Below are 22,617 nucleotides of genomic sequence, written 5' to 3'. Positions count from 1 at the left end.
GGCGGATTGAGAGCAAGGGGCAGAGGCAGCAGTGGGCAGTGTCTACAGGCAGTGTCTTCTCTTCTCTTCTCTCTTCTTTCTTACTCTCTCTCTCTCTTACTCTCTTACTCTCTCTACTCTCTCTACTCTCTCTACTCTTTGACTCTACTCTACTCTCTCTACTCTCTTCTCTACTCTTTCTCTGTCTCTTCCATCTCCCTCTATACTGACCACATGCTGACTAAGTACTACCTCCTGACCTCCCTCGCCTCCCACTGCCTCCCTCTCTCCTCCTCACTGACCTGCACTATGCCCTTCTCTCTACTGCTCTGTGCTGTCTCTCTGCTCGCTCAATGCCGCTGGCTGTGACTGTCCTCACTTCTCTTGTGTCGCCAAAATTAGAATCTTTTCCAGCGCCAGGTGCAGATCAGACATCTGGCATGACATGGGTGGAGCAGCACTAAGCACAGTTACTAGTTATTATTTACTAGTTACTGGTGACTAGTGACACTGATTAGAATAGACTATTTACAAGGGTGCGTACCAGCTATCACTGTACGTGTCTACACTGCATACCGAGACACGAGCAGTCCCCCAGCAGCAGCACCCATGCCCACCCACGAGCACACCTCCAGACACCGCTCCACTGCCCGCCGAACTCGCACACCTGCCGCTTCCTCCTCCTCCAGCTCACCCATCACTTGATCCTCCTCCTCCTCATGACTCACTGCACCTCCTTCCTCCCTCCTGCTTGTCTGTGCCTGCTTCCCCCTCAAGCGCCTTGCTTCCCCTTCCAACCGCGCACGCTCGTCCTCCTCCCACCGTCCAGCAACACGCGTCAACTCACCCTCCGTCCGTGCAAGTCTCTCAAGATACGCAGCATACCCACCTTGCACATGCTTCAGGTATCGTCGACGTCGCTGTAATCGCTCAATCGACGCATGTGCCTGTTGACGCAATCGATCCATGTCGAGTGCAGTAAAGCGGACTTCTTCCACTGCAACGGCAGCGTCAGATGAAAGATGTGCATCTGCTTCCACCTCTGTCATCTTGTCTTGCTGTTGCTGCTGTTGATCTTCCTTGCCCATGACTGTCCCTGCGACTTGTGCTTGTTCTTGTGTCAGGAACTGAGTCCTCTTGGACGGTGATCCTTCCGGCAGCATCTTCCTCTTGGTAGTCCTCACATCATCCTCATCTTCAGAAGATAAATCCTCCCCTGCATCCTCCTGTAGCACAGCAGCAGCTGCATCCTCTGCTTGCGCTTGCCTATCAACAAGCAAAGCACGCTCTTCACGCACCCGTCGTTCCTCAACAGGACTCCGTACCAGCATCGGCACAGCCCAAAGCCTCTCCATCTGCGCCCGTGACATCCCCCTTTCCTGCCTTTCCGGCGTCTCACCCACCACCGCCGCCGTCACAGGACGACTCATATGTTGTCGTTCAAGCGCATCTTCAAGCTGACTAAACAACGTCGATGATAACACCGTAAGCCGTGATATATCAGATTCAATCGCCTTCACTTGCATCCTGAAACGTCGTGCTTTGCGTGTACGTACTTGATCGAGTTTTGCACGGATGGCTTCAGTGACTTCCTGGGAGGTTGTTAGTGATGTTTGCTCAGATGCGCACTTGCCATGATATGCCTGGTGCGTATTGTATGTGTGACTCTAGATTTGTGGAGTTGAACTGTTCAAGACTTCAACTTCAAGTCATCATCGCGTCGCGTCTCCAAATTCCAAATTCGCCACAAACAAAGCGCAAGTCTTCAACACACACACCTAAGGACGCGTCTGACTGCTCATCCTGCTCGAGTCTGAACATCATGACAGCAGCAGAAGCCGCAGAAGCAGCCAGTCAGCCACCAGACCAAGAAGAAGACGAAGGACACGCCGGTCCACGTCCCCTCTCTGACCTTGAAGGCAATGGTATCTCTGCCGCCGATATCAAGAAATGTGCCGATGCAGGATTCAATACGATTGAAAGTGTTGCTTTTACGCCAAAACGCTCACTCATGCTCATCAAGGGTATCTCTGAAGCGAAAGCTGAGAAAATCTTGACGGAAGCAACAAAGCATGTTCAACTTGGCTTCACTACAGCCACGGAGTATCATCAACGTCGTGAACAACTCATCTGTATCACGACGGGTAGTAAGCAGCTCGATACGTTGCTGGCGGGTGGTATTGAAACGGGCAGTATGACGGAGATTTTTGGTGAATTCCGAACAGGCAAATCACAAATCTGTCATACCCTCGCCGTCACCTGTCAACTCCCCATCGACATGGGTGGTGGTGAAGGGAAATGTCTGTATATCGATACAGAAGGTACTTTTCGTCCAGTCAGATTACTCGCTGTTGCAGAGCGTTATGGATTGAATGGTCAAGAAGTATTGGATAATGTTGCTTATGCACGCGCCTACAATGCAGACCATCAACTTGAACTCCTCAATCAAGCAGCCAGTATGATGGCTGAATCACGTTTCTCCTTACTCATTGTTGATTCAGCAACAAGTCTCTATCGAACTGACTTTGCAGGTCGTGGCGAACTGGCCGCTCGACAAACACACCTCGCCAAATTTTTACGCATGTTGCAGCGTTTAGCGGATGAATTTGGGATTGCTGTTGTCATTACCAATCAAGTCGTGGCACAAGTCGATGGTGGTGCAGCCATGTTCAATCCAGACCCGAAGAAACCCATCGGTGGTAATATCATTGCGCATGCCAGTACCACACGCTTGTCCTTGCGTAAGGGTCGCGGTGAGCAGCGGATTTGCAAGATTTACGATTCACCGTGTTTGCCGGAATCAGACGCAGTCTTTGCCATTCTTGCAGAGGGCATTGGGGACCCGAAGGATGACGCGTAAGGTTAGACACTTTGTATTGTGCATGCCAGTCTTAGCTCTGCCAATCGTTGCTCTTAGTATTGGATGCTGCTTCGCAAGATAGCCATGTCCTCCTCAATCGCACCATCACTCACTTGCATCCGTCGTCGTAGTGGTAACTTGAAGTACGCGTCCAGCGACATCTCACTGCGTCGTGGTAATCGTTCAACAGATCGACTCGGCGAATACCCTCTATCGTCTCCAGAGTCAAGTCGTTTACTCTGTGCTTCTCGTTGCATCTCTTGAAGAGCTGCTTGACGATCTGCTGCGCGTTGTCGACGCATTGGTGGTGTTGCTGCTGTGATTTGCTTTTTGACGCGAGAGGACGGTTCATAGCTATCTGTTGTATTGCGCCCTCGTGCGCGTTTCTTGCCCGTTGAAGGAATCTCTGCAGCTGCAACGGAGAGTTCTGAAGAGGTTGTTGAGAGTTGTGAGGAAGAAGGCTTCTTGGAAGCAGCAGTAACAGTAGTCGGTGTATGTCCTGCATCGACATTAGATTTCCCCTTCTTGGGTATTGGCATGATTGACTATGCAAAAGACAGAGACAGTAAGAAGCAGCTTATTTCTAGCAGAGCACGAGAGCAGGTAAGATGCAGGGAGCTAGATCATGTTTCTTGTATGCAGATGCAGATGCTTTGTACCGTGGACGCGACCAAAACAAACTTGAATTCACCAGTCTGACTGGTGAGTGAGTTCAGATGGCGACAACACAGGAAAATTGAGCGTGAGACGAAGGCAGTCCACGTCCAGAGTTTGCAGTCACGCAAGCAAGTCATGTTTCTAGATAGGTGTGCATCACCGCGTCAGTGCAGGAGAGGGAACAGAGAGGGATTGTGAGAAGAGAAGCGTCATTTAAATCATCCTCACAAAGCACCAGCTGGCAGTGATGATATAACTTTTACCATTCGTTTTACCTGCGGAAACAACTCATGTCGACACCCAAATTTCAGCCTTGTCTGAGCCTATGCTGTATGCTGTGCCATGATTGCGCTTACCTTCTCCATCTCTCTCAACACTTCTCTTGAACACAGTCCAAGTCCTACTGGGTAAGTCTTTCTCTTGATAAAATGACGATATTTGCGAACGGGCGAACTGAATGCGGACGCTTACACCAAACGACTTACGTACAATTCGCCGGAGCAGTCCACGCTGTTGATCGTTCATTTCTGATTATCAAACATTCACATCATGTTCTACTGCTGACATTTCAGGTATGTTTAGGTTGTTGCTGCTGCAAGAGAGCATTGATGCAAACGAATATCACTACTGTATCTGAACCAACACTTGTTGACACACATTTCACCTGACAATGCCTGAGCTCATCTCTCAGCAGCACTTCATTGCGCCATTGCAGTCATGCTAACAAACAGTTGAACTCTGCAATGAAGCGCGTCTGCTGCGTGTATCTCAACACGCGCCAATCAAAGCTTCATTATGCTGATGCTCTCTGCAGAGGAATGCAATGACGATACTCCATCAATTTGTATTCACACTGTCTGAGAAGCTATCCAATTCCCTGCAATGCGTTGCGGAAGAGTTGGCCTGTTCTTTCCATGTCGTTACTTTCAAATCTGAGCATCTCCTACTGCCCACCAGACGGTACATTCAGTGTCCTCCATTGGCTCCATCACTCTAAACGCCGCACTTCCTCGCTCTACACACGAACTACTAGCATATACGGCCGGTTTATGAACGCGAGGGGGTAAGGTCTGAGAATCACTCCCAACCAAGTAGCTCTAGCGGAGCCAGGCATTAACAAAACGTGTCTGCAACTGTATCAGAAAATACCTGCTCCCAGTCGACATGCTGTGTTTTACATGGTGTGCTCCTGGGGCAGTTGGAAGGCGGTTGCTGGGATGACTTGGATGTAGTGCAATGTGCGGCTTGTTTCCTTTGTTATAGAAGGAAGCAAAACTCGATTCAGACTAGTCTCTGAGTGGTGGACCTTTGGAGCACACTGCTGCTGTCTGGCATGCTGAGAAGGATCTTTGTACGCAATCCTTTTTTGATGACAAATTTCCCCGGACTTTTGACCTCCGCAGTCCAACCACCGACCACTTGTTCACTGCTACAAGTCTTCAAGTCTAGGCACGCTATGACCACTCCGCTTGCTCTCGTCGTCGGTGCTTCACGTGGTCTCGGTCGCCAGATCGCCTTGTCCTTTGCAGAAGCAGGCTATAACGTCTGCATCTCCTCAAAATCCCTCGGCCACCAAGCCTCAATAGGACCCGTAGACCCAAACTCGCAAGACTCCACGCTCGATACAGTCTTGGCTGAGCTACAAGCTCTTCCTGCCACGCGAGACAAGGGACTGCTACACTCTGCTGTTGCGTGTAATGTGCGTGAAGAGGCAGACGTCAGAGCCCTCGTCCAACAAGTGATTACAAGGTATGGCTCTATTCAAGCGTGTGTCTACAACCCAGGCGCAATTTGGTGGTCATCTATCATAAAGACACCCACGAAACGCTTTCAGCTCATGCACGAAGTCAATACCCGTGGCTTCTACATCCTCCTACAAGAACTCTTGCCATACTGGGAGAGGCAAGGCGGTCAGTATCCACGTCGCTTGATTGTCATTAGTCCACCCATCTACTCTCGTTTCATCAGGGGTAAAACCGCGTATGCAGCCACCAAGCTCTCTTCTACCATCCTCGCACTCGGCCTACATTTTGACGTACTACGAGACAAAGCACTTCATGATCCTGCTTTCGAGATGAATAGTGTCGGCGTGACCACACTGTGGCCGGCGACGGCAATTGAATCAGCAGCCACAGCGGCAGTCAATGCAGATCAGCGAGATTTGCGACATCCTCGCATCTTTGGTGATGCGTGCGTCGCCATTGTCAAGGCACCTTGGTTGACCATTGCCGGTAAGACCCTCTTGGATGAAGATTTCCTTCGTCAACACGGCGGCTTGACGGATGTACAGATTGCAGCGTATGCAAAAGTCCCAGGGACAACACCAAGACGAATCATGCCTGCTGTGTTACCTGATTTACGGGTCGCTGAACAAGATGATGAAGGAGATCGTCGAGATTCTGCCGTTGCGAAAGCGAGCGGAACGGCCAAGATTTAGGATTTCATCATGATCATTTCCTATGCTATGCTACTATGTAATGCCATTTCTGCACATGCTTCACGTTCAAGTCGTCCATCAATCGCTTCTTATCGCCTGAGTGCCAAGTCTCCACGCATCCGACACGGTGTCCGATGCAGACCAGAACGCCAATGTCGCAACCCACAAATCTTACAAGGAACTTTGGGTAAGGCCGCTTGATCAGTCTCTTTCGCTTCCGTTGAGCCAGCTGTGTTGGGTCGTTGAACACCATCCGACTGGACAATAATCTCCGTAGGCTCCACGACAGGCTGTTTTGCTCGTCGTTTCGGGAGTGGCGTCGTGGGCGTCTCGAGGGCTGCTGCTGCGGTACGTTTCTGCGCTGTGTCAAGGGTTGCCTTTGGTTCTTGTTGCATGGCTGTTGTTTGCTTTGCTGGGGATGTCCCTGTCACATTCTGCTGTAGTAAGCCTTCTGCTGCAATTAAGTGTGTTGTGTTGCTCCTGGCAGCATCTTGCTCTTTGGCTTCCTCTTTTGTCTGTGCAACAGTCTGTATTGGCTGCGTCTCTGCAGGTCCGTCTTTGACACTCGACGCAGAAGAAGTCGTCGTCTGCTTCGGCCTCGAATGCTGCAATAGGAAGCGCGAACTATCCGCCTCCTCACCACACTCGTCCCTTGCGAATTGTATACGAGCGCCACGGTACGAGCGCATACGTTTCAATGCCATAATCGCTTCAAGGGCATCATGCATACTGCCAAACACAATCCGAATAGTGCCTGAACGGAGACGATTCACGTCAATCACATTGCCAAGACGTGAACAATCTGCATGCACTTCATTGAGTGTGAGTCTCGGCTCATCCAACCAAAGTGTCGTACTACAACCACGTGATGCTGCGTCGAGTAAATGCCGACTCGGTGGTGTTGTAGCCAGCTGCGTCTCGTGTCTTGCAAATGTAAGACATTTCCCATCGAGCATCACATCGTGCTCGTTGACCCAGGTCAAGTAAAGCTCTGCTGCGCGTGGGTGTAAGTACCAAGCAACGGCATACCCTTGACCGGGAGTGAAGAAGATTTGTTCAACGGGACCACAACGAATGACGCGATGTAGCATGGCAAAGGTTGTACTGGCGTGGATGTTGCCGATACGGACGGCACGAGAGGCAGGGCCAAATCTGAAGGTGGATGGGCGTTGTTGTTGTGGTAAAGGAGATGGAGATGGGTTAAAGGCAGGTGTAGGCCCGGGTATCGGTTCAGGTGCAGCTGCGATGACTGGTCCAGGTGTATCGGCTTGAGCTGAGACTAGCTCTTCTGGTGATAGAGGCGTCCGAGCCGGTGCAAATGGTTCTGTTGTACTTGGATCCTTAACTTTGAACGCTTCGTCCAGAGCAGTTTCAACAGTAGCAGCAGCTTCGTCTTCTCCAGCAACTTGAGAAGCCTCTTCGGCAGAATCGGCAACAGGACTTTGTTCTCGCGGCGGCTGCTGCTGCTGCTGCTGCTGCTGCTGCTTATGCTGGTGCTGTACCGCACGCTTCTCTCTCTCAAGCTCATCAACACGCTTGGCCATCTTCCCAAGCTGTTCTTGCTGCACCAAGGCTTGCGACTCCAACTGCGACAACCGATCAAACAAACTCTCCAGCACATTCTCATCCAAGTGAGCAGCGGAAACGCCCGATGCTGCCGAGGAATGAGGTTGTCCATGTAGATAGTACTGCGTTGTTGTATGAGTCGAGAGTAATGCTTGCCTGCCATGGCCTTGTCGCCCACTCCCAACAGAACCCGTGGCGAGCCCATCACTCCCCATACGTGCTTGCTCGACTTGACCGAGACTGTGTTTTCCTGGGTACCCATGAAGACTGAATGGCTCAAACGGCTGCTCCAAATTCAACAGATCGGCCAATTCAAGCGGCGATGCACCGCGATGCGTGGCGGTTGTGGTGGATTTAGCAGTGAGTGTAGCAGTAGCAGGATCACTACGCAATGCAGCCGAGAAATCAAAGCTATCATCGTTGTGGTCGTTGTCGTAGTGGTCGAGGAGAGAGTAGTCGTCTGTGATGCGCCTTTCGCGCGACATGGCAATGCTTCAGGCAGGAAGCACAATGGCCTCAGCTCTTTATGACTCTCGGCCTTGCTCTGCTACTACTTTGCCGTCTTTTCGAGAGCTGGACGCTGCGAGGCCTCGCTTGGTGCTTGGTAGCTCTTTGATCTCTTCTCGACCTCGACTCAGGGGTCACATCAGCACAGTCACATATACAGGATGATTTGGACAAGGAAATGGACAGAGATGCTAGAGACAGAAATGCTCGCTCGCTCGACTGATGCTGAAATGCTGATGCTGAGAGAATAGAATGGGCCGAAAGAATGGCAGAAAAGGTCATCGTCAAAATTGAATTTGCTCAAGGTACTTGGCCCAGTAGACACAGGTCTCTGGCGATATCGGTGTCCCTGACGTACATAGCCTGGACACAGGACATCGGCCACATGGAATCTCAGTGGACGCATGACTTTCTGTGTGTTGTTTCGCAACGTGTCCCTCCCTCGCCTGCTTGTTGCGTGCGATGAACGCCTTGTATGGATCACCCTGCACTGTCCGAGTACTTTTCCATGTTCCTTCGGGGGTACGGGTGATCTTGCCATCAAAGCGAAGAACATCGAGAAGCGTGCGGACGTGATCGACTTCGAGCTCGATATCCTTGACCACGCCTGATCGATGTAGGTAGTCTTTGATCTCCGAGACACTTGGATAGAGCACGACCAGCGGGTCAAAGATGCGAGCATGTCCTGAGATGGAGAGATTGCTTGGATGGCTCGAATCTGGAAAGGTCTGCTTGAGGAGGTACGTCTCGATGGTCGTTAGCAAATGGGAGACAAACTCCGTGTCGAGTTCGCCGTCTGTATACCAAGGCCCGCCAGAGATCTCAATAGACGGCACCAAGTCATACAACATGTAAATCTTGCGCGTTGGGTGTTGCACGCTCTTGACACACTTCACAAGACTCTTTGCCTCGAGATTCTTGAGTGTCTTGCTAATCACCGTCGTGTGCAGATTTGTCCGTAGCTTCAGATTTCTGAGCCAGATGCCTTCATTGCCAGAGGCCTTGATATACTGGTAGACCATTTCCTCGTCGCCATTCATGTCTTTCCGCTTCTTGGACTCTAGCTGGCCGATGGCCGTATACAACAAGCTCCCGTCATGACCTGCTGAGATTTCGAGCATGCGCTGCTTGAGCATCTCATTGATCCGCTCAGAGACCTGCTCGACGGAGGGTGAATCATCGCAAAAGGCAACAATCTCTTGCTGTGTCACAGGACGTTGAACTTCGCTGCAGCGGTCGTGGATGTCTTGGAGTTGTGCACGCAGGAGTGCAGGATCGCCTTCCTTCTTGACGGCAGTCGACGGTGGCATGGTCCAGTCGAGATCAGACCTAGAGGCAGGCCAAGAGAGGCATCCACACTGCGTCTTGTTGCTGTTTTCTTGTTGTGAAAATGTCAAAAGTTGAAAGTTGAAAGTCGTCCCACATGTTTGTCTCTCTCTCGCTGCATCTCTGTGCTGCAACTCGTTCTCTGGGTGTTGTTGATGCCTGCTGCCTCCATGCCTGTCTCCTCTCATTCTTTGCTTTTTCCTGGGTGTAGCTGCTCTATCTCTACTCAAGTCCCAGGACACTCACAGACATCCTCGTCTCTACATGACCACTGTGCTACTTTGCCATGACTTCGCTCGATGAAATGCTCATCTATGCTCGCCAGAACAAGCTAGCTGTTCCTGCAAGGCGAGAAGCCCATTACCTTCTCAGAGAGACCTATCTGCAGTCTTCCCTTCTACAGGACCCCTCCCTGTCTCAGTTGGATGATGTTCCTCTCCCAAAAGACCCCTTTGTCTTGTCTAAAGAGACCCTCCAGCTCGTCAAGCAAGTCTACGCTGCTGCTACACAGGGACAAGAGACACTCCCTGTTGCGTCTCTTGTGGATTTAAAGCGCTACTACCTCGACTTGCCCCTCTTCAAACGAGAACCGCACGAAGGCAAGACCTTCAAACATCCGACGTGCTTGGCAAGCGCAGCATCATCTCTGCCTCGCAGTCATGAGATCCATGCTCTTCAAAACATCTGGCAGAGTCTCAAGCCGCAGTTGCATGAGACTGCTAAGCTAGTAGTGGACGCATGGCCACTCACTGCTCCTGAAGTTGAAGCACTTGAAGCAATCATGCGACCAGTCCAGCCTGACTCCGTTGCTACACGTCGTCAAGCAGGAAAGAGTCAGCAGTCCTTGGTCCTGGAGTTGCCGCTTCCTACTAGACGCTATCCAGGGAATGCATACCGCCTTGCTGTTAAGCGCTGGGCACTACCAGAAACCAATCAGCTTGATTCTCTGGAAGAAGCAGAATTGAGAGAGCTGATGCAGGAGCCTCTCTCACCGCAAGATCTACAAGCTGCGCAAGAATTACGACGAAGGGAAGAAGTTGACTTCATTCGAGAGCGTATCAGATTGCCAGACTTTCACTTTGAGCTTCCCGAAGTACCGCGCGTGTATCTAGGCAAGACACTTCCTCAAGAAATACCCATGCAAGATGTCGCCTGTCTTTATGATGCAAGCAGTACGGATCTACCCTATGCCATGGATTTGCCAAGCGATCCCTACACGGCGTTTCCACCAGATCACCTGAACCAAGCCGTCGAACAGCTCCGTCTCGCCCTCCCATCTTTACATGACCCGCAAGCAATCACACTGGATCGTTCCATCTTGCCACAAACAATGCTGGATATTCATCGGGCACGCCATGCGAAGGATAGAGGGTTCACCGTTTCGGCGCTACCTGCAAAGCATCTCGATTTACAAGTCACTTGGATGCCATTTTTGGGGAGATTAGAGGCCATACGAGGAGAAGAGACGATGCCAGGTGAAGAATTGGCACTTGACTATCTCATTGTGCAGGAAGAGGTGAGGAATGCGCCAGCGGTGAAGGACGTCCCGCATGTTGCCTCGTCATCAACGCCCGTCAAGCCTCGACCCATTGAAAGTCATGTCAAGGCGGTACAAACCTCACCAAGCGTATCGAGTGTGTTGAGCAAAGCGTCTGCAATGGATGTGCTCGAAGCCATGTATGCAGTCGATCGCGCGTTTGAGAAACAAGACCAAGAAGGGCTTGTCGTGCAACAAGATAAGAACTCGCAAACAGAATTGGTCGAGGAGCCTGTTCTGATCGTTTCCTCACCAAAAGTCAAGGCTCGCTGTGCGAGTGTTTCATCAGAGGACAGTCTTGATCGGCTTGTCAAACGACGCAAGATGGATACAACACGGCTGAACTACCCAAAGGAAGTACTACAAGATCCTATGCTCGAGATGATGTTGGCACAAACAAGTAGGCTGCCGGTCCTTGCTACGTCGCCACATCGACAGACCGTTACATCTGCAACTTCTGCCATTGCAGTAGATCCCCAACCAGTGGCTACAACAACGACTTGGAGCTGGATTGTGACGCCTCGTGTGCTGGGTATTCCAAACTTACTGCGCACACTGAAACTACGAATGCCAAGCATTCATTTCGCAGAACGCGACTGCCCCGCGGATGAAGCAGATCTCATCACCTCCTATGCAAGCGCTATTTCACTTCTCCCGCAAAGCGAGCTTCGTGACCTGGACGCTCTCTATCAACGGCTTGCGTGGCTCTTGAAGCGCTATCGTGCACTCTCCGTCTTGCTTCTACTGCCAGCATACGACAGATCCGCTGCGCTTCAGATGGCACACGTGGCAAGTTGGCTCAAAACGAATGCATCTGATAGACAAGAGACAAGCTGTGTCCTTTGTCATGATACTGAAGACATGTCTAGATGGATAGAGCGACTTGGTTATGGCGCCATGCGGCAATTCGATCTCTGCCCATCGTTGCAAGGAGAGCCAACTCCTGGCGAAGCCTTTTTATCGTCATGGCCCATGATCAATCCAGTTCTGGCTGCACTCATCCTCCAAGCAACGACGGTGGTAGATTTCATCCTCCTGTCAAGACAAGAACGACGAAGCTTATTTGGCGAGCGCTATAGTGATGCTTGGCTAGACTCGCTACATGACTTTTGCAACAAACCACAGCAAACGAAACTCTAGATGCGTGCGCGAACAGGCGTAATCTTGAATGTTTGCCAAAACTCAATTGCATCGTAGCATCGGCCTAGCGTCTCCATGCTTCGCGGCAGCGCCTTTGTGCCCGTTTCCTGCATCAACTCAAGGATCCACGTCAATACTTCACCGTGTGCATCGCCGTCTGTCTCTGCCTTTGCAGCAGCACTCGATGAACCCCAACCAAGCATGAGCGCCCACCAATCATACACAAATCCATCTGTCAACATCCAACGACTTGGACCAGGCCAAGCGCCCATCACTGCTAATATGGCTCTTGCTACATCTTGACCATGCACCATATGCAGTGACTTCTTCTCCTTTGCATCAGCTTTTGATTTGACAATTCGATCGACAAAGGTACGGGGTTGGCGAGAACCGCCCCAGAGTCCTGAGAGATTGAGGATACAACCACCAAGTTGTTTGAGTTCGTCTTCTGCAATGGCGCGTGGATCAGTCGTGTCGTATGGCGAGTGTCGTGAAATCCAAGTGGTTTGTGTGGGCTGTGCGGCACTTGTACTATCAGCAGCGGTATGACCTGGTCGTGTTGCTGCAGATTGCCAGATACCCGTCGACCCGAGTTGAATATACTTTGGCTTCGTCTTGTGCGTTTCCTGGTAGAATTGCACCAATTTCTTGCTTCCGCCGTGGCCTTTGATTGGAAATGTGATGAGAACGTGTTTGGCTTCTGGGAGATGCTTGTATGCGCTGCTGTCGGCTGCTTGGTCATCGAATTTGAAGGCGATTGTGCCGTCATGGCCTGTTGTCGTTGTTGCTGCAAAGGAGATGTTGCGTTCCTTGCACAGAGGAATCAAGAAGGTTGATGTCCATCCTGCGCCCAATATCAATAAGTCTACAGTCATCTGGCCAGCTACTTCTAGAACACAAGAGATATAATGTTAGTCGATGGTGTCGTTGTCGCCCCCCGCAATTGAAGCGCGCAACTTTGACAAAGACAAAGAACAGCTGCCCAATCTATTCACTTTCAGAGCTCTTCTTCCTTGCTCTTCAAGCTATCATACTGCCGAAGGGCTGAGGCAAGCCATGGACATCACTGTTCTTGCGCAATCTGGATCGCGCGCCATTATACGCTTCGCCAATCCAGCTGCAGCTGCAAGTGCAAGTGCGATAATGTCGCCTGCATGTCCAGCAGAAGCAGATGCCTCGCTCGTACCTGGCTCGCCTGCCACTGTTGCTTCTCTAAATCATTCGTCAGACTTGGAAGCGAAAGCAGAGTTGGTCGCGACGAAGCGTGATGTGCTGTCTGATCAAACCACAGTTGCAGATGTCAAGGCAAGGCTGCTACAGGCATGGCCAGATGGATTTTCAGATCCACCAGCAGATGCTTCTTTCATCAGGTATTGTTAGAATGTCAATTTGGCAAAGCTAATGTTGACTAGGCTCATTTATGGAGGCAAAGTTCTTGAGGATACTCAACCACTTCAATCACTCATGCCAGCGGCTTCAGCTGACACGGCACAAGCAAGCACGGCAGTTCTACAATCTCAAACGCAGGCGTTGACGATGCACATTTCTGTACGGCCAGCGAGTATGGCCCTGTTGCCAACGCAATCTAAATTTGGCAGTACGCATCGTAGGTCTCACAATGGCCATGATGCGCCTGCTTCAGCCCAACAAGGTATCAGTGGTCATGCAGAACAGAGTCATACACGCTCTCGCGGATGCGGCTGCTGTTTGATTCAATAACTTCCATTTGTCGCACTGGTTCTTCAATGGTCACTCTACTTTACTCTTTACGATTCGTCGGCTTTTCTCCTTTTACGCTATGGCATAGGCTTTTTCATCAATTCATTTGCATCATCCCTTGATCCTCTCTGTGTTTGCTTGGTTGACTCACCAGATTCCTGTGCGTTCAATAACCCGACCGACTGTCTTGCCAATGACGCCTGCTACCAGCTGATAGCTACGATACCCATAAATGATTGGCAATGCAGGCCAGATCCAAGTTTCGGCGAGATGTTCTGCTGGAAAGGCATCATGCTGAAAGGTCACATACCACGTTCCATCTCCCGTTGATTCCTTCTTCGGCGCTGACGACGGGCCGTTGCTCAGCTTGACGAGACTTAGTGTAGTCAAGAGACGCAAGTTGTAAACGCGAGAGAACCAACGTGGACCCAATGGGATGAATGCTGCACTGAGTGATTCTCGTAAATCAATCATGGCCGTTGCCGTGGCAATCACACGTCGACCGTCTTGTGTACATTGCGCAGCTTGTTGCGCGCCGGCTTTGTGAATCAATAGACTTCGGTCGAGGCTCGATGGCGGTTTATTGTCCTTCCATCCATACCATCCCAGTGACTCACCCTCTTGACGCTCGTCAAGGTCGTCGATTTTGACCATGATTCGGACGACATCGATTTTGATGTCTCGTGTGAGACCTTTGTACACAGCATAAACAGCTTTCAGATCTTCACGAGACCCAGCGTATGTGCGCGTTGGCGCTCGACGAGGAACGATACACAGAGGATGTGCAAAGCCTGCGCACGGCGTGAAATGTTGATCAACCAGCGTTCGCTGTGCTGCGCCGGATTCAGCGCAATCTGTGAGAGCGTGGAGGAGTGTCCTCAAGTCTTGCTCGAGCCTATCATCATTGTCCATGGTCATAGCCAGTGGCAGCTTGCTGTTGATGATGCCGTTTGAATGTTAACTAGTTACCTACGAGAACTGAAAAAATGAAATGACTGTGTTACTCCTTCCTCATTTGCACTATGATGTACATCTTTTTTCTTTTGGCTTCTTCTCATCCGAGGGAAGCTTGCAATCCTAGTTGGAACTCATTCCCGGCAACGCAGGCGTGACAGGTCCCAACTTATCCAACGTCTCACCATTCGTCAATTTCTGCGCCGGCATGTTCCTCAATGTCAAGGGAAACGGATAAGCATGCTCTTGCTCATCCTCTTCATCAGCTGCACTGACACCTGTTGGTCCAGTGAGTTTATAACTGATGTAATCTTCCGTGTTGAGACCCTGAAGACCTTCCTGCAAGGAACCCAGATCACCGGGTGTCATGGCACCATGCCTGAAACGTGGCGAGCCAGGTGCTGAGAGAGGACGTGGGACTTTGATGTTTGTTGAAACAAAGGCATCACCGCCTTCAGTCTGTTCGGCACCTCCATCTTCTTCAGCGAAACTCGAAGGATACGCTCGTCGAAGGGCAAGTTGACGCGCCTTCATATACTCCAGACCCATACGTTTCCAATCCAAAAAGTCAGAGAGTCGTTCACAACGGTTTCGTTGGTTGATGCGTTGCCTGCGAGATTTCTTTGTAAAGTTGAACATGACATCTGTGAGTTGATTGAGTGATTCATCCACTGACTTCATACGACGATCGACAATGTAGATGCCGTAGTCGGATGGGTTTTCAATCAAATCTTCCATGTAACAACCGAAACCAGACAAGTTGGTCGTGATGGAGGGGACACCCATGACGGTACACTCAGCAGGTGTATAGCCCCAAGGTTCATAGTAAGATGGAAAGACACCCATATGACAACCTCGAACAAAGTCATCATAATCCAATGACAAGAGTGGATTATTGGCATTCAAGAATTCTGGGTGGAAGATGATCTTGACACGATCGCTTGAGTGGTTGAAGAGATGCACACGTCGGATTTGTGCAAGAATTGGATCTTCTGCGTCATTTGCCATGTTGTGCGTGACAACCGGTGGGAGGGAGTCTCGCTTGAGTGCATACACACGACGTTTAAGGAGAATCTTCTCCTGTGGTGTCATGAGTTCCGAGGCATCAGGCACTTCAGTGCCTGGCTTACCCGTATATCGTGTTGCTCGATCAAAGAGACGACGACCCATATCTTTTTGAATTTGCTCAACAGTTGCTTCCAATGCTTTGGTGACGGCTTGTCCCTTGAGTGCTTCAACCGAGTAGGAGGTGGTTGCAGCAGGCATAATGATGAATGCCACAACGGTTTGCTTGGAGCCAGAGACTTTCATTTGATGGTTGAGACGTGCCATAGATTCAATAAACATGTCAACGCCCTTGTTGCGGTACTCATACCGACCTGCCGTAAAGAAGTACAGCGTATTATCCAAATCAAAGTCATAGTGTCCATAAAAGTGGCCACGCACGAAATCGTTGATTTTGGATTTTGCCGTTTGATGGAGGTTTTGGAATTCATGCATGGCGCTGAATTTAACGACATTCATACCGTTTGGTAAGACACCGTCTGGTTTACGCTTGAGGAGATGTTCCGACTCATACGCCGTGATGTGCGAGACGGTGGTGAAGACATCTGCAGCATGAGCAGCAGCACGCTCGATACAGTAACGGTGGTAGATGCCGCGTTTACCAGCTTCATGATCAACATCGAAATGCTGCAGATTGTTGTAGAAATCGACGCTACCAGCACACAAGTATCGACCGAGCAACGTTGCATGCGTGGTGAAGATGGTGGTGACATCGATACGACGTTTCCTGCAGAGTGGCAAGGCAACACCTGCAAGCCATTCATGGAAATGAGCGACAATGGCACGTTCTTTTTCCTGAGATGCAAATTCGCCGAGGAACCAAGCAACGAGGTATCCAAAAAGGATGGTTTCATTGGTTTCCGAATCACCATCTGGTGCAGGGATGCCTGCCGTAGCCCATAGGTCGGCTTTCCATTCATTCAGCCACTGCCAGGCGCCTTGGAGTTCAAAGAGGAGGACTCGAGGTGCACCTTCGATAAGCCAGCGTCCATAGAGGTACTTGACACCACGTGAGGACATGGCCTTGAGGGTTGCATGGAGGGCTGGTTGGTTGTCGGTGGGGAGTTCCTCGACTTCAATGAGATTTTGGTTGAGTGAGTGGAGACGGCCGATTGCACAGTAGCGGTTGTAGGGGTACTCTGCTGCTGTGACGGGGGCCTTTGACTTGAGCACGCTGGTGAGAGGTTAGTATAACGTGGGGTTAATATTTGATGAGTATGGGACATACGAGTAGATGCCGCCGACTGCTGGTTAGCGAAGAAAGTGATGGATGGCAGTGTACCTTTATTAGCGACCTCTGTTGCCACTTCGAAGAGGACGTGGTTCTGTACGTCTCGCTGCGTCATAACTAGCTGAGATGGAGTATAGCTGGTTGGAGTCCCCGGGCGTTGAGAATGGATGAATGAGTGAGTGCAGAGTGCTGGAGAAGGAAAGATCCCACGGGAATGACGCACACTCCACATTCGACTCACACCACAGACTATATCTATTCTATATACTATACTATACTATACTATACTGTGTATTGTCCCTCGTAGCTTGATAAGTAGACACAGCTGTAGCTCAGATGATGCCGAGCATGGACATCCCCGTCCTGACCTCAGAGGTACGCGACCACCTCGCCAACGAGCGCACCTTCCTCTCTGCCCTCAAGATGAGTCTCTCCCTCGCCCTCGTCTCCTTCGTCTGCTTCCTCGATGTGCGTCTCAATCGCACCTCAGCTGCAGCACTCGATGGCGACACGTCACTCTCGCAGGCGCATACACCGCACAGACCTATGGTGCATGACAGAAGCAAGCTCACCTCTCTGCTGGCCTTTGGCTTCCTCTTCATGTCCCTCCTCAGCATGTTCTCTGCATGCCTCAACTACTTCAGAACGCAAAACAGGTATATCAAGCATATAGGCATCGTCAGAGATCATTGGTTCGTCAATGCGTCGATTGCCATGGTCGGCGTCGGTATGCTGCTCGCGAATGGACTGCTGCTCTTCGAAGAGCGCAATGACCCACGAGGATTGACATGATGAGGATGCTGGTCATGTCTATAAGCTTATCTATTCTCTGCAGAGGATGCTCGTTCTTCTTGATGCAGAAGAGGTGGATAGTGGAAGCTGTTCTTCATTGCTGTCGTTGTCTCTGCGCGGCGGGCTCAGCATCCTCGTCGACCGTGGCCGTGTCCCCCTGCCACAAGCCACTACCCAGCAACGCAGACTCGATGATCCGACTCAGTGCTGCGTCCCGATTCACACCATCTTCCTGACTCTGCCGCATCAACGCATCAATCTGATCCCTCTGCTCCTGCGACAACGCATGCATGGCTTCCTCTGCATCTACTTGCACAGTTGCGTCACCTGCTGCCGTATACGCCGCCGTACTCCCATTCGGTAACACCACTTGCTCAGATTCACCAGGCGTGACTGTTTGTAGATATGCAATCACCTCTGGAAACTCATCTTCCTCTCGATGATGCGCCAATGCTGTTTTCCCCTCTTTATTCCGATGCGCAGGGTCTGCACCGCATGAAATCAAGAGTGCTGCCATCGGTGCTGTTTCAACAACAAATAAAGGTGTATCGCCTTCATGATCTTGTAGATTCAAATCACCACCATGCGCAACGAGTAAGTCGAGGAGTGTGAGATGTGCGTAACTTGCAGCAGCGTGCATGCATGAATAACCGTGTTCGTCGAGGGCATTGATATCTGCGCCTGCTGAGATGTGTTGTTTGACTGTTTCTAAATCATTCTCTGAAGCAGCCAGGAAAATGTTTTTGCTGGGGATGGTTGCGGTTGGTGATGATGTTGGCTTTTGAGCAACGGATGGCATGAGTCCGTATGCTGAGGACCTGATTCGTCTCGGAGGCAATAAGGTTGCTTGTCTTGACTTTTTTGTGGTGTAGCAGATTTGCGACGACCAGATAATTTTATCGACGTCGACAACGATCTGTGAAGCTGGCAAGTCTTGAGGGCGAATTGCTGCTCCTTGCTGATCGATCATCATGTCTGAATCTACGCTAGCTACGCCCGCTCATGAAATATCTACCAATGCGTCTGACTTGGATAGGGATGAGATTGATGTAAGCACATCCAGCTCAATATCTGAACCTACTGCTGACTGCGCTCAAGCATGATCCCTCAGACTTGTCCTCTGATGACCTCGACTATGACAAGATTGCTCGAGATGGTCAGCAGCTTGCAGCAGCGAGAGTTGACCATGTAGCTAAGCATGGCTCTGATGCTGAGCTTGAACAAGGGGAACATACAAGTACTTCAACAAAGGAAGCGCATATGCGAACCTTACTGAAACGCCTCGGTCCTATGGAGCTCATCACCAAATTGTTCCACAGAGGCTGGACGGCTCGTGATGTATTCAGATCATTTGGCTTGGATCCACCTTCTATGAGTGAAGACGATCCCATGATGACACCAGTCTTGTTACTTGCCCTCACAAAAGAAAGTCGTCGACGTCTCCGCTTACCACATGTCAGCAGCATTGACGACGTCGTCAAGCTTCTTCAGTCGAGCAAAAACATTCTTGTTATCACAGGAGCAGGTATCTCAACCTCCCTCGGTATCCCAGATTTCCGTTCGTCTGACGGCATTTACAGCAGACTCGCAAAGTACAACCTCTCAGATCCGCAAGAGATGTTTGACATTGACCTCTTCACACAAGATCCAAGCATCTTTTTCGACTTTTGTAAAGAGTTGCTACCTGAAGATCGAGGGTACTCACCCACGCATGCATTCATCAGACTCTTACAAGATAAGGGCAAGTTGTTGACGCAGTATACACAAAATATCGACGATATTGAGTCTTCCGCCGGTGTGGACGATCAGCACCTCATTCAGTGCCATGGATCCTTCAAACGAGCGACGTGTCTTACCTGTGGACGGAATAGGCCTGGCAGTGACTTATTCCCGGAGATATTAGCAGGGAACGTTCCTCGCTGCGAAATCTGTCTTTCAAATCTCATCCCTCGTGCGTATCCAAAGAAGAAGGCATCATCATGGGACAACGATGCATCAGAAGAAGAAGACATGTCGGATCCAAGTTTCGCAGTGCTCAAACCAGACATCACCTTCTTTGGTGAACAACTTCCGACTGCTTTTAAGGATCGCTTCTTGGAAGATCGATCAAAAGTCGACTTGACGCTTTGCATTGGTACTTCTCTTCGTGTCGCACCAGTAGCCAATATCCCAGAGATGCTCGACCCTCAAATTCCCCAGATTCTCATTTCACGAGACAAGTTACATGGTGGGTTCGCTTTTGATGTCGAATTCCTTGATGGTGCGTGTGATGCCGTTTGCTTGGAACTTGCGTATCGCGCAGGCTGGTCAGACGAACTCGATAAGCTGATTGAAGCAGGAAGTGTACCAGGTCGAGTGAAAGCTGAGCGAGCAGGGGATAGGCTTGAACAAGTCAGTGATCATATCTATACATGTATATCTGCATAGACGCTCCATACTTTATCTATTGCGAGGCGAGTGACTCCTTCTTCTCCTGCAACACAACGAATCGAGCTTGTCCTTCATTTCGTGCCCGCATCAATGCTGCAACGTCCACTTCAAGCGACTCTGTCCGGGTCTGAATGGCTGCACCTTCATTCACCTTCAAATACCGAAACGTCTCAAGCGTCATGCGAGCTTCAGTCAACGCAGCAGCAGCTTCTGTCATCTTGGCGGAAAGCATGGTAGCGCGAGAGAGGTACCCGCCTAGACGCACTTGACACTTCTTGTCAAGTTTTGCTGCGTCATTGGCGTCTTTGGCGAGATTGTCCTGGAGTGCAGGCAGGAAGACTTCTTTGGCTGCTTCCACCTGATCTTGCTCGTCATCATAGTGCTGCAACCCTGGCAATGCAGCTGCTGTGAATGAAGGACGATCTGCGAATAGATCCTTCGGCTCTCCTTGCATCTCAGCTGCAATCAGAGCACGGGCTGCTTCCATGGCCTCGACGTCAATTTCACGATCTATACCAAGCGCTTCCTTGGGTACAATCTGCTTGACCTCCCTTGAAATCGGATAGCGTCGTGCATCGAACGCCAGCAACCGCGCCATCTCCAGTCGTATAAGCTCTGAAGGATTCTTTGGCGTCTCCGCCAAAAACGCAGGATAGTCCACATTCAAGGGCCGTGGCAAGGCACGCTGCATGACCTGTGACTGTTTTGCACGACGCGCAGCATCCGCTGCTTCACGCTCTCGAGCGAGCCTTGCATCCCTCGCTTCTGCATCTTCAGCAGATAACTCCACCACAGCCTCTTGCTCCATCTCTTCCGGCTCTTCCAGCTCAAAATCATTCTTCGGTGCAGGCAAGCTTGCAAATGCGTCTCTCAAATGGACTGCGCGTTGCTTTGCAAGTTGTTGCTCATCTTGTAACACCATTTGCATAGCCGTCTCCTGAGTCGAGCCACGTAGCTGAAGCATATCTCGTTGCGGTGTTCTCAGCGGAGTCATACCGGCGCGGCGAGGTCCAGATGTCGGTGCTCGCATGGGATGTGGTGTTGCTGAGGCATGTGCGCGCGGTGTAGCGCCACTGTAGCCAGTCCCATCTGTTCGACCGTAGATTGGCGTATTCTCACCGCCCAGTAAGGAAGATTGGGTATTGGTCATGGCGCGTAGATTATTGGCCTCATTCAAGATCGTATCTTGCGCTGCTGGTGTTCGTGGCGTCCGGATCGGTTGAGAGGATCCAATGGGGCCATAGTCGCTTGCAACCAAATCTCGAGAAGCTTGATTGCTGGCATCATCGAGTCGCGCTGCTTCACCTGCGGCACGCGATGTCATGCCCATTTTGACAATCTCTTCAATTTCTTGGTCAGACACTTGCGGACCAGGTAAGTTGAGCTTGCGGCGCTTCGTGACCTGCTCTGCTTTGCGTAGTCTTTCGAGTGCTGCAGCTGTGGAGTTTGCATCAAGCTTGTCTGGCTCTGCTTGTGCATCCTTGTCGCGCTTTGTACCTTGCTGGGCTTTTCGTTCAGCAAGCATATCCTCCTCCTTCTTTCTGAGTGCTTCAATTTGTCGAAAGTCCATCTTGGATCGTTCATGCTCGTTTACTTCATTCTCCTCAGTCGTGTCGTAGAAGCCAAGTGCTGGCTTGTGCTCGAATGGGATGTCTGCATTGTAATCGAGAACGCCCTTCTTCCGCCAATTGAGCTTAATGTTGACGCCAGCAGCCTTCAACTCGCGTCGCTTTGCAATGACGCTCAGGCGTTTTGTCTCTTCAAGCAGTCGTTCACGCTGCTTCCGTTTCGCCTTTTTACCTTGCGTATTGGCCAATCTTGCTCGTGCCTCAGAGAGCATCTCCTTTTCATCTTCATCCATATCAATAGCATCTGGCTTTGCTGGCTTAGTTTCTGGGTCCGGATCCACCTCGCCGGGTCGTAGTTTGCGCACAGAATCAGCAGTCGGCGCACTACTCTCCATGCCTGGCCCAGCAAGTCCCAGCTCATTGTTCTCTGCTGCTTCCGCATCATCAAGCAGCTGCTGATACCGCTCTAGACACTGTGTACTCGTGCGACCGACAATCGGTGCAATCGTCCGCCATTGCGTCGGCAGCAATTTGGCAAGATGCAGTAGCTTTTCATCTTCATCCTTCGTCCACTCAATCTTCTTGATGCTTGGGTCCAGCCATTCGTACCAGCGCGCTTTACACTGCTTCGCTGTCTTGCGCACAAGCAGCGACGAGATGCGAGCCCATTGATTTTTCCCATACTTGGAGATGGCGGCCTTGAGGATTTCGTCCTCTACATTCTTCCATACGCCTCCTTTGATACTCTCCATGGTCTATGAGTTTCTTTCCCGTCCCTCGCAATGCTCTACGATGCCAGGCCCTGATCCTTTTGTAGTTGGTCGTCTTGGCGAGCTCTTGTCGCGCTTT

The 22,617-nt window shown here is 50.7% G+C and overlaps 13 protein-coding genes across 13 annotated transcripts; 5 read left to right on the top strand and 8 right to left on the bottom strand.

The window, feature by feature from the left end:
- Nucleotides 1-87: 87 nt before the first annotated feature.
- On the bottom strand, nt 88-1,572 carry BCR37DRAFT_382420 (uncharacterized protein). Its single transcript, XM_040869870.1, has one exon. It carries the CDS (start codon nt 1,503-1,505, stop codon nt 543-545), a length of 963 nt encoding a protein of 320 aa, XP_040723273.1. The 5' UTR covers nt 1,506-1,572; the 3' UTR covers nt 88-542.
- A 3,380-nt stretch (nt 1,573-4,952) lies between these two features.
- Nucleotides 4,953-5,933, top strand: BCR37DRAFT_350520 (uncharacterized protein; the record flags this gene model as incomplete). Its single annotated transcript, XM_040868011.1, has 1 exon — nt 4,953-5,933. The coding sequence occupies one exon, from the start codon at nt 4,953-4,955 to the stop codon at nt 5,931-5,933; it is 981 nt and encodes a 326-aa protein (XP_040723272.1).
- An 89-nt stretch (nt 5,934-6,022) lies between these two features.
- Nucleotides 6,023-7,984, bottom strand: BCR37DRAFT_394668 (uncharacterized protein; the record flags this gene model as incomplete). The annotated part of the gene is made up of 1 exon (XM_040871506.1): nt 6,023-7,984. The coding sequence occupies one exon, from the start codon at nt 7,982-7,984 to the stop codon at nt 6,023-6,025; it is 1,962 nt and encodes a 653-aa protein (XP_040723271.1).
- Nucleotides 7,985-8,308: 324 nt separating this feature from the next.
- On the bottom strand, nt 8,309-9,217 carry BCR37DRAFT_336007 (RNA polymerase III subunit Rpc34; the record flags this gene model as incomplete). Its single annotated transcript, XM_040867208.1, has 2 exons — nt 8,309-8,414; nt 8,475-9,217. Coding segments are annotated over 2 exons (849 nt in total), but the record flags the coding sequence as incomplete, so codon positions are not given.
- Nucleotides 9,218-9,618: 401 nt separating this feature from the next.
- Nucleotides 9,619-11,746, top strand: BCR37DRAFT_388890 (uncharacterized protein; the record flags this gene model as incomplete). The annotated part of the gene is made up of 2 exons (XM_040870674.1): nt 9,619-11,704; nt 11,739-11,746. The coding sequence occupies 2 exons, from the start codon at nt 9,619-9,621 to the stop codon at nt 11,744-11,746; spliced, it is 2,094 nt and encodes a 697-aa protein (XP_040723269.1).
- A 170-nt stretch (nt 11,747-11,916) lies between these two features.
- Nucleotides 11,917-13,356, bottom strand: BCR37DRAFT_382413 (uncharacterized protein). Its single transcript, XM_040869869.1, has one exon. The coding sequence runs from the start codon at nt 12,882-12,884 to the stop codon at nt 12,006-12,008; it is 879 nt and encodes a 292-aa protein (XP_040723268.1). The 5' UTR covers nt 12,885-13,356; the 3' UTR covers nt 11,917-12,005.
- On the top strand, nt 13,066-13,728 carry BCR37DRAFT_394664 (uncharacterized protein; the record flags this gene model as incomplete). The annotated part of the gene is made up of 2 exons (XM_040871505.1): nt 13,066-13,379; nt 13,422-13,728. 2 exons carry the CDS (start codon nt 13,066-13,068, stop codon nt 13,726-13,728), a joined length of 621 nt encoding a protein of 206 aa, XP_040723267.1.
- Nucleotides 13,633-14,819, bottom strand: BCR37DRAFT_114952 (uncharacterized protein). Its single transcript, XM_040865944.1, has one exon. It carries the CDS (start codon nt 14,644-14,646, stop codon nt 13,876-13,878), a length of 771 nt encoding a protein of 256 aa, XP_040723266.1. The 5' UTR covers nt 14,647-14,819; the 3' UTR covers nt 13,633-13,875.
- BCR37DRAFT_394662 (putative glycogen) lies at nt 14,806-17,093 on the bottom strand (the record flags this gene model as incomplete). Its single annotated transcript, XM_040871504.1, has 3 exons — nt 14,806-16,921; nt 16,976-16,991; nt 17,030-17,093. The coding sequence occupies 3 exons, from the start codon at nt 17,091-17,093 to the stop codon at nt 14,806-14,808; spliced, it is 2,196 nt and encodes a 731-aa protein (XP_040723265.1).
- A 233-nt stretch (nt 17,094-17,326) lies between these two features.
- Nucleotides 17,327-17,770, top strand: BCR37DRAFT_394661 (uncharacterized protein; the record flags this gene model as incomplete). The annotated part of the gene is made up of 1 exon (XM_040871503.1): nt 17,327-17,770. One exon carries the CDS (start codon nt 17,327-17,329, stop codon nt 17,768-17,770), a length of 444 nt encoding a protein of 147 aa, XP_040723264.1.
- Nucleotides 17,771-17,942: 172 nt separating this feature from the next.
- BCR37DRAFT_337480 (ankyrin) lies at nt 17,943-18,512 on the bottom strand (the record flags this gene model as incomplete). Its single annotated transcript, XM_040867262.1, has 1 exon — nt 17,943-18,512. A coding segment is annotated over one exon (570 nt), but the record flags the coding sequence as incomplete, so codon positions are not given.
- A 189-nt stretch (nt 18,513-18,701) lies between these two features.
- Nucleotides 18,702-20,512, top strand: BCR37DRAFT_382409 (DHS-like NAD/FAD-binding domain-containing protein). The gene is made up of 2 exons (XM_040869868.1): nt 18,702-18,819; nt 18,869-20,512. Exon 2 carries the CDS (start codon nt 19,031-19,033, stop codon nt 20,195-20,197), a length of 1,167 nt encoding a protein of 388 aa, XP_040723262.1. The 5' UTR covers nt 18,702-18,819; nt 18,869-19,030; the 3' UTR covers nt 20,198-20,512.
- BCR37DRAFT_410733 (pre-mRNA splicing factor component-domain-containing protein) lies at nt 20,214-22,598 on the bottom strand (the record flags this gene model as incomplete). Its single annotated transcript, XM_040872184.1, has 2 exons — nt 21,152-22,598; nt 20,214-21,079 (listed from the first exon to the last, which is right to left on the bottom strand). Exons 1-2 carry the CDS (start codon nt 22,518-22,520, stop codon nt 20,214-20,216), a joined length of 2,235 nt encoding a protein of 744 aa, XP_040723261.1. The 5' UTR covers nt 22,521-22,598.
- Between the last annotated feature and the right edge of the window lie 19 nt (nt 22,599-22,617).

This window comes from Protomyces lactucae-debilis (genome assembly GCF_002105105.1).
Source record: "Protomyces lactucae-debilis strain 12-1054 chromosome Unknown BCR37scaffold_18, whole genome shotgun sequence".
NCBI classification, from domain to species: Eukaryota; Fungi; Ascomycota; class Taphrinomycetes; order Taphrinales; family Protomycetaceae; genus Protomyces; species Protomyces lactucae-debilis.
This window is presented reverse-complemented; position numbering and strand designations above follow the sequence as displayed.

What these genes read in the sequence shown, in the direction of transcription:
- BCR37DRAFT_382420 (XM_040869870.1), bottom strand. Translation starts at nt 1,505, where the DNA reads ATGCAAGTGAAGGCGATTGAATCTGATATATCACGGCTTACGGTGTTA.
- BCR37DRAFT_382409 (XM_040869868.1), top strand. Translation starts at nt 19,031, where the DNA reads ATGCGAACCTTACTGAAACGCCTCGGTCCTATGGAGCTCATCACCAAA.
- BCR37DRAFT_114952 (XM_040865944.1), bottom strand. Translation starts at nt 14,646, where the DNA reads ATGACCATGGACAATGATGATAGGCTCGAGCAAGACTTGAGGACACTC.
- BCR37DRAFT_382413 (XM_040869869.1), bottom strand. Translation starts at nt 12,884, where the DNA reads ATGACTGTAGACTTATTGATATTGGGCGCAGGATGGACATCAACCTTC.